At 46.2% G+C, this 12280-nt stretch overlaps 1 protein-coding gene across 6 annotated transcripts in view; it reads right to left on the bottom strand.

Moving 5' to 3' along the window:
* DAB2IP (DAB2 interacting protein) overlaps positions 1 to 12280 on the bottom strand; it is a 156715-nt gene that overhangs the window by 100134 nt on the left and 44301 nt on the right. For all 6 annotated transcript variants that reach the window (XM_066562628.1, XM_066562627.1, XM_066562630.1 and 3 more), the window contains exon 2: positions 12037 to 12140. In XM_066562628.1, the coding sequence (XP_066418725.1) occupies positions 12037 to 12140 (104 nt within the window). The remainder of the gene's footprint in view (positions 1 to 12036; positions 12141 to 12280) is intronic.

Raw genomic sequence — 12280 nt, 5'->3', positions numbered from 1 at the left:
GTGAGCTGTGCCAACACTAAGCATCCTTTTATAGCCATAAATGTTCCAAACAAGTGAGTTTACCCATTTCTACAATTACCAATGTTAGTCCCAGCTTTCAATATAAAAGAGAAACGTTTTTAGGGGAACATTTGATGCCATTTGTTACAAGGTAAAGACATCTAAGTGCACATTGTTACCCTTCTCTCTGTAGAACACAACTGCATTGAGCTACCCCAGGAATGCAGAGCCCAAACCAACCCCGAGGCTGAGTTTAGGCACCATTTGTGCCTCTCGGAAGCCCAAGAATAGAAATAATCCCCTGAGTGGTCCCTGGACTGAAGCAGAGCAGGAAGGGAATTTCTCTACAGCACTGACCTTTATGGATCAAATATTTTTCATTTGTTCAGTGTTAGAGGCACAGGGCTGGAAGTGTCTGTAGCCCCTCAAACACTTCATATATCATTTATTTCTGCCAGCTCTTTTTGATTTGAACTTTGGTGCTGTAAGCTGCTTTGCCACCCTGCAGCTCTGCTCCTGTCAGGGCTGATGGAGGGCTCTGTGCAGGTGACCGAGCACACGGCCCCTGTGGGATTCCCTTCCCCAAAAAGGGCATTTCCAGGATACCTGAGGGCTGCACAGGGGCTGGTTTGAACTTGGGTCGTGGGAGGCAAGAGAGTGCCAGCCCTGAGGCTGAAGACACCCCTAAACTTATGAGAAACCTGCAGAAACCTTAGGAAACGACACTTCTGCAAGTTTAGCAACCAACACCTCCACATTCTGTTTACATGGCAAACCCCTGGGCAGCTGTTTCAGCACTGGACAATCTTTTCCATGAAGAAATTTCTCCTAATATTTCATCTAAACCTCCCCTGATGTCTCAGGAGCAAGGAATCACTACTTGCTCTGACTGATGTCACCCTAAAACTTTATTCTAAAGGGATAAGGAAAGCCCCTCTGAGACAGAAGTGTCTTGGAATTAGGCTAAACCCCAAAGGAATGACAAAACAGCTGCAAAGCCATTGCCTGGCCAGAGGTAACTGGCAGTAAAAACTTCAATCCTGCTGCTGCACACTCTGTGGTCAGACCCATGCTCTTGCTGGAGGATAAGCATGGAGATCCAGCAGTGAGGATCATGAGAGGGGCTGTGTGGAGCCAGGCCATGGAGCAGCCCCAGAGGGGGAGAAGCAGCTCGTGCTGGAAGTGCTGCTTAGCAACACTGCCCTGCCACGGCCAGAGATGAGCCAGATCTGCAGTGTCATTGCAAACACCCAGCTCAGCCCAGCTGGAAAATCAGATGAAGATGCACCGATGTCCCCCAGGTCACCCAGGGGACAGTGTGGGGTCAGGAAAGCTGGAATTACATCAAATGAGAGGCACTGGGGGTTAATTATGAATGTGGCAAATCTCACACATGTGAGTATCAGCAAATCACAGAGAAGCAGCAGTAGCAGAACACATTACCACACATCTCATCCCTTTCCCACCTCTGGCCAATAAAGGATTGCTGCTTGAGCTCTATTTTCATAAAGATTTTACCTATCTTGTGGAAACTGCCTTGGTCAGGGGGTCTTCTCCCACTGCCCTGGAGAAAGAATTCTCAGTTCTGCACATTCTCCCTGGTATTTTCAGCTATCTGCTTCTTTGCAGAATTTCACTCTCTTCCTTCTCTGTTCTGGGAAGATTCCCTTCCCAGCCTTTGGTAAAGTAACAGAAACCTTGGGAAGTCTGGGTCTGGATTGTCCCATTAGCACTGATGACTTCCATGGAACATGGACAGGGAACAGGTGAGACATTAATAAAGGATAAAGGAATTCAAGAGTCAGGAGGAGCCCAGATGACAACCACACTTTGACAGTTGTTGTTATTCAGGGATCACTTGGTTCTTCAATTTGGATTCTTTTGTTCTCCTATTAAAACAAACCCACACTACTCTGGATTATTTGTTCCCAGCTCTGTAATTATCACACTGTCAACATTTCACATCCCAACAAGACAGATAAACATTCCTTGGGAAGGTAGGAGAAGGGTAATTGAGCAATCAGGGATGAAAGATGCAGAAACAGAGACACAGGGAGAATGCAAGCAACCTTGAAGAGCAAACCCAGTGATGCACCCAAAGACAGCAGACCTGGGGACAGCCTGACCCAGGGACACCAAGCCAGGCTGACACCTGCAGGAGGATTCCAGGGGGAGGGAGCAGTTTCCTTGTTTAACAGCACAAGGGAGTCCCCAGCCCAGAGCACAGTCTGCTGTATCCAAAACTCTGAAACAACCTGAGCCAGGTCCCTTGGGCTTTTGCCAAGGGCTAAGGAGCCCAGGAGCTTTCAAGAACTGCACTTTGGAGCTGTTTCTGTGGGGCAGCTCCAGTGGGTCACTGGGCTCAGGACAATTACACCAGGCACAAAACCCGTCTAGGAATAGTTGGCATCAACCATTGTGCCCTTCTATTTCAGGAAAAAGGTACTTTTTCATATAAAGGAGATTAATTTAATTCTTTCCAATCTCAGAAATGAGAATATGCCTTTTAAAAGCCAGTCCCCAGGCAGATCCATGCTTCAGGCTTGCTGTCCAAGGATGGAGAAAGGAGGGCAGGCTGGTGGAGGTGGGAGAGCAGGTGGGAGCTGCTGTCAGAATGGAGGGGCTTGGCAGGCACAGAGGGAGGGTGTGAAGGCACAGCTGTCCAAGTGATTTGCTACACTGACTATGCCCAGATAAGCTGCAAAGCCAGGATTACTTACTGCTCAAGGGCTCACCCCTATGCCAGCCCTCCAATCCTGGTAAAACAGGTACCAGAGCTCACCAGGATGAGCAATAAACACCCAGGGGAGAGGGGAAAACCATCTCCATCAATCTCTTTGCATTATTGCTCCCTTTTAAAGTCCACCCTTGGGGATGATGCAGAGTAAACTGGTTCATGAGTGTGTTTTAGCCCTGCTTTCCCTACTCTGATGTATGGTCTTGGAGCAGCACATGGATGTCCTGCTGTGTCAGGCACCTCCCTGCTCCCTTCCACCTGAAACCTCTGGGGCAGAGCAAACCCTGGAAGGGACAACCCCATTCTCCACAAAATTGATGGCCAGCTCTGAGTCTGCAGGAAGGTACCAACACCAACTGCCTCATTTGCACTGACAAACCTTGTGTGCTTTTAGTGACACATTTTCTACAAAACCAGCTGCCAAGCCAATAAATTTTAAAAAGCAGTTGGTAGATGATGTGTTTAGAGTAAAAAAAATATTATTATCTTTTGAATGTAGGGATTCATTGTGTAATTTTGCAGTAAAAGTTACTCATTCAAATATGAAACTCATGTTCCAGGCAGATGCTCTTGGCTTCAAAGACTTTCCCCACATTTCTGCAGCTTAAATTGGAACATTTGTATTCAGCAATAATTACAGCTGCAATCAAACAAAAATGCTCACTTTTGTGAAGGTGTGGGGAATACCAACTGGAACTCAGATGATACATCAGCCCTGCATTTCCCCTATCTACCTCCCTAGACAACTCACTTCCCAGACATTGTGCAAATACTGAAGATGAAGTTCATTTATCCTCATCTCAGAATTTATGAAAACGATTATTTCAGTTTGATTCAGCTCCTACTTCCAGCTTTGGAAAAAGGGAGAAAAATTACAATGGGAGGATAAATATAACACACATATGATATTTCCAGGAGTACCAGCCTGGCTTTCATGCTTTCTCCATCCTTCAGAACACACAGATCAGAGAGCTTTTTGATTAAGAAAGCTCAGAGAGAAATGAAAACCAAGGCAAGACTACTCCCTGCTCTTTTTCTCCACCTTTACTCCTCTTCTTTCCCTCCTCAGCTCGTACTTTGTGTCTGATTTTGGGCTGAGGTGCTGAGGAAGGTGATGTGAGGCAGCACAACTGACAATTCTCTTAAAACACTCACATTGAAAGATGTAAACCAAAAAGAATATCCTTCAGGAACTGGAGGCAAAAATTAAGTTCACTGCTGGTTTATCCCTCAAAATAATAAGGCAGACATTGCAAGTGACAGAACCTATTTTTGGGTTTTAGCAGTCACTATTTCTTGCCTAATTATTAGCAGTGGATTTACTATCTTTAAAGCAGAACTTTGTCACCCTGCAGGAAATTTCAATTCTATCAGGCAGATTTAAGTGTCATTCAATTCTTCCTTAACTATTTTTGACTTGGTTGCTAATTATCAAGGAAGGCTTCGTTCCTGGAGGGCCCAAGGGCAGGGCCAGCCCGTGTCCCTCAGTCCCAGCCAGTGCCACACCAGCTGGGACACTCCCTTGTTTCCCAGGAAGGGATATGAAAATCTCCTCCTTCACCCCTTAAGAACAGCAAAAACTTTTTTCTTCTTGTGTCTAAATGGCCTCTGTCCAGGAGCAACCTGTACCCGTCACTCCTCACCTTTTGCATGGGATCCTTGGGAAATGCAGAGTAAATTTCTGTACTCAGCCAGGCCAGGCTGTGCCATCATGGGAATGCCATGGAGGTGACCTGGCAAGAGGCAGAAATGAAGGGAGGGACAAGGGCAGGGACAGGGAGGGACAGGGACAGGTTACACTGCTCAGGGTGAATCCCATTCTGCAGAGCCATGTAGGGAACTGCACAGAGCCATTCAGGAAATAAAGACATGATTAGTTCTGGAGCTAATTTCCTTGGTGCTTTGAAAAACGTTGCAGGGAAGATATGATCCACTGTAATTATGGAGGAAGATAAAGACAAGAAAGTTTCTGGCAGAGTGCCAGCCCTGGGAACACCTGAACACCTCAGGAAAAGCAGCAGAGCTTCCCCACTCTCTGAAATTATCCTTGATGCCTGAGCCATGAATATCACTGGGAAAAGAGAGTGGGGAGGACAAACACAGCCTATTGCTTATCAGAGTGCAGTGCTGAGGAAAAGTGACAGCATGGAGGAGAAAGGGAATCTTGTTTCCATGGCAACTAAAGTTTGAAAAAAAGTATCTAGAAATCAATGTCATCTTCCCAAGCGTGCTCCACCCAGAGCCACGAATCCAAGTTCTGCAGCTGTCCTGGGTCGGTGCAGCCACCAGGAGAGCAGGGAGCAGACCTGCTGTGCCTGCAGCTGGGTCTGGAACAACAGTGGCACCACCTGGACAAACTGCCTCACACGAGGCTGCAATGCAGGGGAAAAGAAACCTCCAAAACAACTTCCAGACAATCCAGTCAAAGGCCATGAGCTCCTCCATGTCTGTTAAAGCTCAGCCACGGCCACGGGGTGACAACACAGACAGGATCACTGGGATCTGATCCCAGCTGGGATGGGGCATCTCTCCCATGGCTCCCTCTCACAGCACCCTCATTATTACCAAAGTCCACAGGTGCCATGTGAACCATCTGCAGTGAAAGAACAAGGAATTATTGCTCAAAATATATTCTGGCAATCGGGGAGAAGTGTCTAGTCTAAACTAGAGAATAAAATCTGTCTCAGAAACAAAACTTGGTAGAAATGTATTGAAAACTGTTCAGGGTGACTGTGGCAATGACACAGATTTCTATGAATTCCAGTGCAATGAATTCAGCATTTAAGCAAATACTGAACATCCCTGAGCTAAAGCAGTACAAATCCCCAATAGAAGTTCAGAGATGAAGGTCCTGATGCAATGGGCACTCATCTTCCAGTCTCCAGGAGATTCAGATAATGCCTTCCACTCTGGCTTGTTTTCTGAAAGCACAATGCCAGTGCTACTGAAAGGGAGAATGGAATGTGTTTATTATCCTACCTTTCATATCTGCAGGACAATGCTTTATCTGTGACCCAGAAACAAATTAAAGGAACACTGTCATGTTGGATATTCTAATGGCCCTCTTTTCTCTGTGCTACCAGCAATGTGAGAGCTTTCAGTGCCCAGAGGTTTAAACAAATTGAAGCTTTTGTTTGTTTACCTTCTGCCTCTCATTCACTCCACAGAAATGAAACCAGTCAGGTCCATTTGCCTCCCTACAGCCTATCAATTAGTCCAGGCTGTTTGCACTTGGGCTTCCTGGGAAGAGACTGAAACAGTATCAAATGTTTTCCTGTAGTAGCTTTGAAAAGAACATTTCTGTTCAAATCATCCTTAGGAGATGTCTCTAAAGAATGGATCCAAGTACGTTGCTGAAAAATGCAGGGAGAATCTGAGATGGTTGCTCTGTCTTTGTGGGGGGAATTGAAACAAAAATACACCAGAGCACCCAAGTGTATATTGAATTGTTAAAACACCACAAAAATGCCAAACAAACATGTTTTAGAGAGTAAAGGCCAGTCACCTGGCTGGTTTAAACCACTTTCCCCATTTATAGTGATGCCTTGAGTTGGTTTTGTTTCTTTTGAGACAACCAGCAGCAGAACTACACAGCCCCAACTGTTTCACACGGATTTTGAATGATGTGGAAAGTGGAATCATCCTCCCAGGCCTTAGTTTCCCATTTATTTTGAGGCATTATGGAAAACTGCAACCCCCCAGTGCCTGCAAGCCTGAATTCATTCAGATTGGCAGAACACTTTAACAGCTCCAGATGAAAGGTGCTACAGAAGTGCCAAGTACTATCACTGTAATTATCATTCAATATACACTGATCAAAAGAATGAAATGTGAATTAGCATTTCCTATTAGCCCTACTTACTGCCTAAATGTTAAATATTCCTCCCATGGGCTCTCTCCATGAAAACACATAGGAGCTGTTGGTATTTCTCATCTGGCTTCACCACTGCTTCCCCAGGAGTGGAGGAATGGAGGGATCTGAGGAGAGTCATGAAATCAGGAGAACAACACAGGTTTATCCCACAAAAACTCACTCAGGCTTTCTGGGAGAGGGAGTTTGGAGATGCTTTTTCTCCCTCCTTCCCTTCTCATTCCTGGCACAAGGAATCTGTCCCACTCTGAGGATTTTCTGCTGTTCCCCTGGGGCCCTGAGCCCTGCCTGGAGTCATGGGTTTCACACAGCCCAGAGGGATCAGTGCAGCATCCTCAGAGGCTGAGAAAGTGTCAACATCTGGAGGAGCTGAACAAAATCAATGGAATTGTGCCAGTCTGGACCCTCTGCAGAGGCAGGCAGCTTCCTGAAACATTTGTTTTCCCCTTTCCCACTCAGTATTTGACTTTATCTTCCCCAGAAGCAGAAATTTCCTTGTTTATCCACTGCCCAAGCTTCACACAGGAAGCAACAACGTGAGCTCCTGCCCTAGTCCAGAACACATTCCAGTGGTGTTGGGGCACAGAAATGGGGTGATGTGTGGCATTTCCCTCTCAGTGGAAGCTGCAGGTTAACCCAGGGATCCTCACAAGGCTCCTCCTGCAGCAGCACCAGGTCAGTCCCATCCCCTGCTCACTGCCCCACAGCAGAGCCAGCCCTGCCCTGGGTACCACCCTCTGCTGCCCCAGCCCCCCAGAGGGACAGCAACCAAAAGCAGGCAGAACCCCACAAAAACTACAGCAGGATCACTCATAACTCTGCAGAGAAACGGCCTCAGTGTGTGAATTAAGCTGTTGATGAGCCTTATGCTCTTCTTTGCTCTAAAACTGTCCTTCAGACAGCTGCAGGCTCTGACAAAGAGACCTCCCTGGAACATACTCAGCTCAAAAAGGGAAAAAATCCATACCCTGCCTTGCTGAGCCCCTTTCAGTGAAGCAGGTCATAGCCCCATGTCTTTTATCCTGTCATCCTTGTCTCCTGCTTGATGCACATCATAAATCCTCAGTGGTTTGGACTGCAGCTCTGTGCTGAAATCTGACAGTCCCTCCTATCTCTGACCATGCTGCCTTCCAGTACTCCCCAACTGGAAATTCCAGGCTTACTTAAAAAAAAAATTCAAGATACAAGGTCAGACTCAAAGAATTAAAAATATATTTACAGTCAGGTTCACTTTCCAATCCCTGTGCTAGGGAGTATTGAGTAGGGAAAAAGATTCTCTTTTTCAAAATGAAATTTATCCTTCATACCTTAACTAGAATTTATCTCATGTCTCATAAAGGACAGCAAAAATTAAAGATCAAAAATATTCACAGATTTATGTTAATAAGATGACTTAGAAAAATAAGGCAGAGGGCTCTAATTTAAATAACAAGCAATTAGAAATTTGACAACATGAGGTGCTGGCAGAGATAGTAAGAAAGTCAAGGCATTTCTGCCCTAGGAACACAGACTTGGGAGTCCAGGAACCCACTTACACATTTTCTCATTACAGCATCAATTTGGAGAATATTTAATTCTCTTGAAACTGAGGAGGATTTCAGAGAGGTAATTAGGAATAGCTTAGCTAGTGGTTAACACCAGGATTGGGAATTAGAAATGAAGAAATTCAGCTCAGGATGTATTTTTGGGCTTTGGAGAATGATCAAATTTAAGTTAGCTGAGTTTTCCCTCCCTCAGTTTTCCCAGCTGGAAAATGAGGGTGGTAAGAACCAACCAAAGGGTGCTCAGGGTGCCAGGTCTGGTGCTGGGGTACCTGGCAAACCCCCCTGAGGGCAGATGGGCCCTCCTGATTTCTGCCAAGCAGTACCAGGGAGACTGGGAATAACTGCAAAGGCTGAAAATGACCTCATTTTTCTTCCAATCCCTAAAATGCTCACAACCCTAAAGCTTCCAAGCATGTCCTGTTGCAGAAGTGGTGACTGAACTGACAAATACATTCTCCAAGTAATTTCCATATTTCTTGCTGCCACTAGCACTGGTTACCCAAAGTCAGTTGCAGCTGCCAATTTAATGATAATGGCTTTATGTTTATATATCATCTGTGATAATGTTCCTATTCTCCTAAAATTCAATCCCTGCAAAAGGGGCACTTTAATGTATGCAGCCACAGACCAAAATGACAGTAATTTTCCCTTTGAGCTGCAATGGTTTAGTAAACAATTACATTTCAATTAAAGAGGGGTGATCATGCCGAGGGAAGTGCCATTCCATTCTCCACATAATACAGGAACATAAATTCTCCAAAGAATCTCTCAAATCATTATAATATATATTACATGATTGCTTAAAAAAAAAAAAAAAAGGAAGAAAATAAAGTGTATTATGCACAGGCAAAAACTTGGGGAAAAAAATCCTTCAGTATCTTGTCCACAGCAGCTTGAACTGGGATCCCATTATTTAGGATTATGTTCAGTGAAGAGGAATGGCAGAAGGGCTCTTCACTTTCATCTCTCCAGGAGTTTCCATTTACTGCCATTAGTATTTAATACTTCATTTATCAAGGATTAAAACCAGGATAGATGGAGGAATGCTGTAAGAGTAGCTTATGATGGATCACTGCAAATTCAGCTGTGTACTGAGCCCAACCAGGCAGGAAAACTGCAGGAAAACAAGTTCATGTTACAGGGAGAAGAAAAACTGTTTTGGTGTGGTTTGGGGGGATTTTTGAGGCCAATGTGGTTTCAACCAGAAGAAGCACTGAGGTGTTTTTGGTGCTCCTGGAAAGCAAATTATTAATGCTAGAATTGAGGATTAAAGGGCTGGAGAAAGAAATCCTAAATTCTGTCTAGTAAAAGACAGAATACAGATGCTTCCTCATGTTTTTTGGCAATTTGGACTTTGCTGGCCTGGGTTGTTCTCCCAGAAATCGAAGGAAATTGGGCTCTAACAGAAGGAGTCAATAGATGGCAGTGCTTGATGGGATGGGAGTGATTCCTCCCCAGTGAGCCTCAGCAAATCCTCCCCTGCAGCACTTCCCTGCAAGGGGGGCACAGGGAGGGGTTTTACTGGCACTCAGCAGACTTGCCCAGCTTCTGGCCCCTGAGTCTGACAAAATTCCCCACAAACTTCAGGTTTAACCCATCTCACAGCTTGAGCTATTGGGATTCAATGCAGAGAGGCAAAATACTTCTCTGCCTTCTCCTACAAGCAAGGCTTTAACCAGGGCCATGGAGAAAGCCACGTTGGTGTCTCCAGCCCTGCAGCATCAGCAGCTGCTGCCAGATGCCCACAGCAAGTGGGGACTGAAATCTGAACACTTGGCTCTGAGAGCAGGCTCAGGACAAGGAGCTCAGCTCAGGTCCAGCCTCACTGGGGCTGGAGCCTCAAATTTCTCATTCTGCATCAGCTCACACAGAGCTCTGAGAGCATGGAAGTGAAGGGAGGGATTTACATGGAAAATAATTCTTGTACAGCACGAGATAACCAGGACTAGAGGAGATTTTTCCATGTTTAAGAAGCTTCATTAAAAATTTCTTTCAGGAGAAGGGGTAAGAACAGGACTTGATTTTCAAGGTTTATATTCTGTAATTCAAAAACTACCAGGAGCTCTTGTTTTCAAAAACCACAATGCCCAATTATCTGTAACCTGCCTGGCAGACTTCTGTATGGGAAGGGAAGTTCCCAAATTTCCACCCTAGTTTGCTCTAGTTTTGAAATGAAAGAAAGCATCTGGGAATGCAACACTGCCAAAATAGCTGAAACCAATGGCTCCTGAGCTTCACAGGCCCTTGGAGACTCAACAGCAGAATGATGGAGATGTCAGGGAAGAACAATCAGCTGTAAAATATGAAAAGCTTACAATTTCCAAACCTACAACAGCAGGCTCAAAAGTAATAATCCCATTACCACTAAACTAAGGCACTAATTACTATTCCCAGTGGCTGGAGTGGACTGACTGCTGATGTTCCTCTGGTTAATGAAGGAAGGTGAGGGAGAATATATTTCTAAAGTCAGACATCTGCTGAAGGCTGGGCAGCAGCAGCAACTGTACCTAATGAAGCCATTCATATTAATGCAGTGACACTCGGAGGGGGCGCAGGGGAGAAATGAGATGAGGCTGGGTTTGAACTCAGAGAAGACAAATGTCATGTATTACCCATGTGATGGCTGCCCTTATTTAATCCACACTGAGTAACAGAGCTGCTTAAAGCAAAGAACTGCATCCCACATCAGCTGTTCCACCACCAGCTGCTCAAAGCTGGAATAGCTCCTCTAAAAACCCAAAAAGCAGGATATATGCCATTGGAAAGGAATAAACTGCTTTTTCTTTTCTTTGACTACAGGGACACTAAGAAAAATATTCCCAAATCCTCTGTCCTGTGAAGAATCCAGATTTTCCCATCATGTTTTGCTGTTTTCACCAACCAGCAGTAGTTGTTTAGGGTTCAAGGATACTCATTCACTGAGATCAATAGGTTCTGATGGCTGGAAGAACAATTTCTAGAACTAAAATAAACTACTTGTCCAAACTGCTAATCATGACTCATTCACCAATGCAAATGTTCCCAGGTGAACTGGGTGTGCTCAGATTATTTTTTTTCAGATTGCACCATTGTCTTTGCTTTGAAATTCTGGTTCTGCCTCCCTGAGTTTGGTAAGCAGCAGCTGAGTCTGTAAAGAAGGTGTGGCCTGCAGAGAAAACCTGCATGGAGCAAACCTGCTTCAGGACCACTTTTGTCTTCTCTGAATAAAAATATCTGTGTGTGTTAAGAGCCAGCCCCTGATGTGAGCAAGGAGTGGGGAGGGGACTCTGTGCTCACACTCCTCACATTGTGCTGACATCAGGCAGTGCCAGCCAGGGCTCAGCACTGACAGATCCCATTCCTGGGGTCCCTGCTCCTGACTGTCAATGACACAGCAGTGCCCTTCCCATGGAGCACCAAGACCACAGGTAGTCATGGTACAGAACAACCAGTGACACCTCAAAGCACAGGGATTGAAGCCATGGAAAAAGTGGATGGCTCCTCCAGGCTCCTGCTGGGAGAGGATCCCAGGCTCTGGGCAATGCCAGCTTGGCAGGTGTCCTGTGAGTTAATGACAGGTTCCTCCAGAGGAGATTTTCTCTCTGTAGGAGTGTGAGCACACACTGCACAGCTGCAGACAGGTAAATGCACCCAGGAATACACTGCACCAGGACTCACCAAGGAAACCTCTCCAGGAAAGTTTCCCAGGTGAAGCTCCAGCCCCCATTCAAACCCTGCTGCTCTACCAGGATCCATCAGCCAGCTGCCTGTTGCTAAGAGTGTCTGACAGAAGCCATCCCCTACAAACGAGTGAGCAGGCAGTCCCACTCTCAGCAGTTCACACACAGCATCTCTTGTCCCAGGGGGAGCAGGTCCCCTTGGCCCGGCCGAGGGCAGACACTGACCGTGACGCGGAAGGGCGCGGTGCCCGCGGGCTCCATGCTGGGGCTCTTCTCCGCGATGCCGCTGGGCATGCTGCGCCTCTGCCCGCAGCGCTCCGGGGGCGACTCTGGGGACAGAGCACAAGGGACAGTCACAAACCCGGCAGCACAGGGACAGCCCAGCAGTGCCAGCAGCCCCTGCACAATGCGGGGTCTCCCTCCCACTGAGGCAGCGCGACCACCCCACGGATTCCGCTCGCATTTCCCC

This window comes from Molothrus aeneus, chromosome 19 (assembly GCF_037042795.1).
Source record: "Molothrus aeneus isolate 106 chromosome 19, BPBGC_Maene_1.0, whole genome shotgun sequence".
NCBI lineage: Eukaryota > Metazoa > Chordata > Aves > Passeriformes > Icteridae > Molothrus > Molothrus aeneus.
This window is presented reverse-complemented; position numbering and strand designations above follow the sequence as displayed.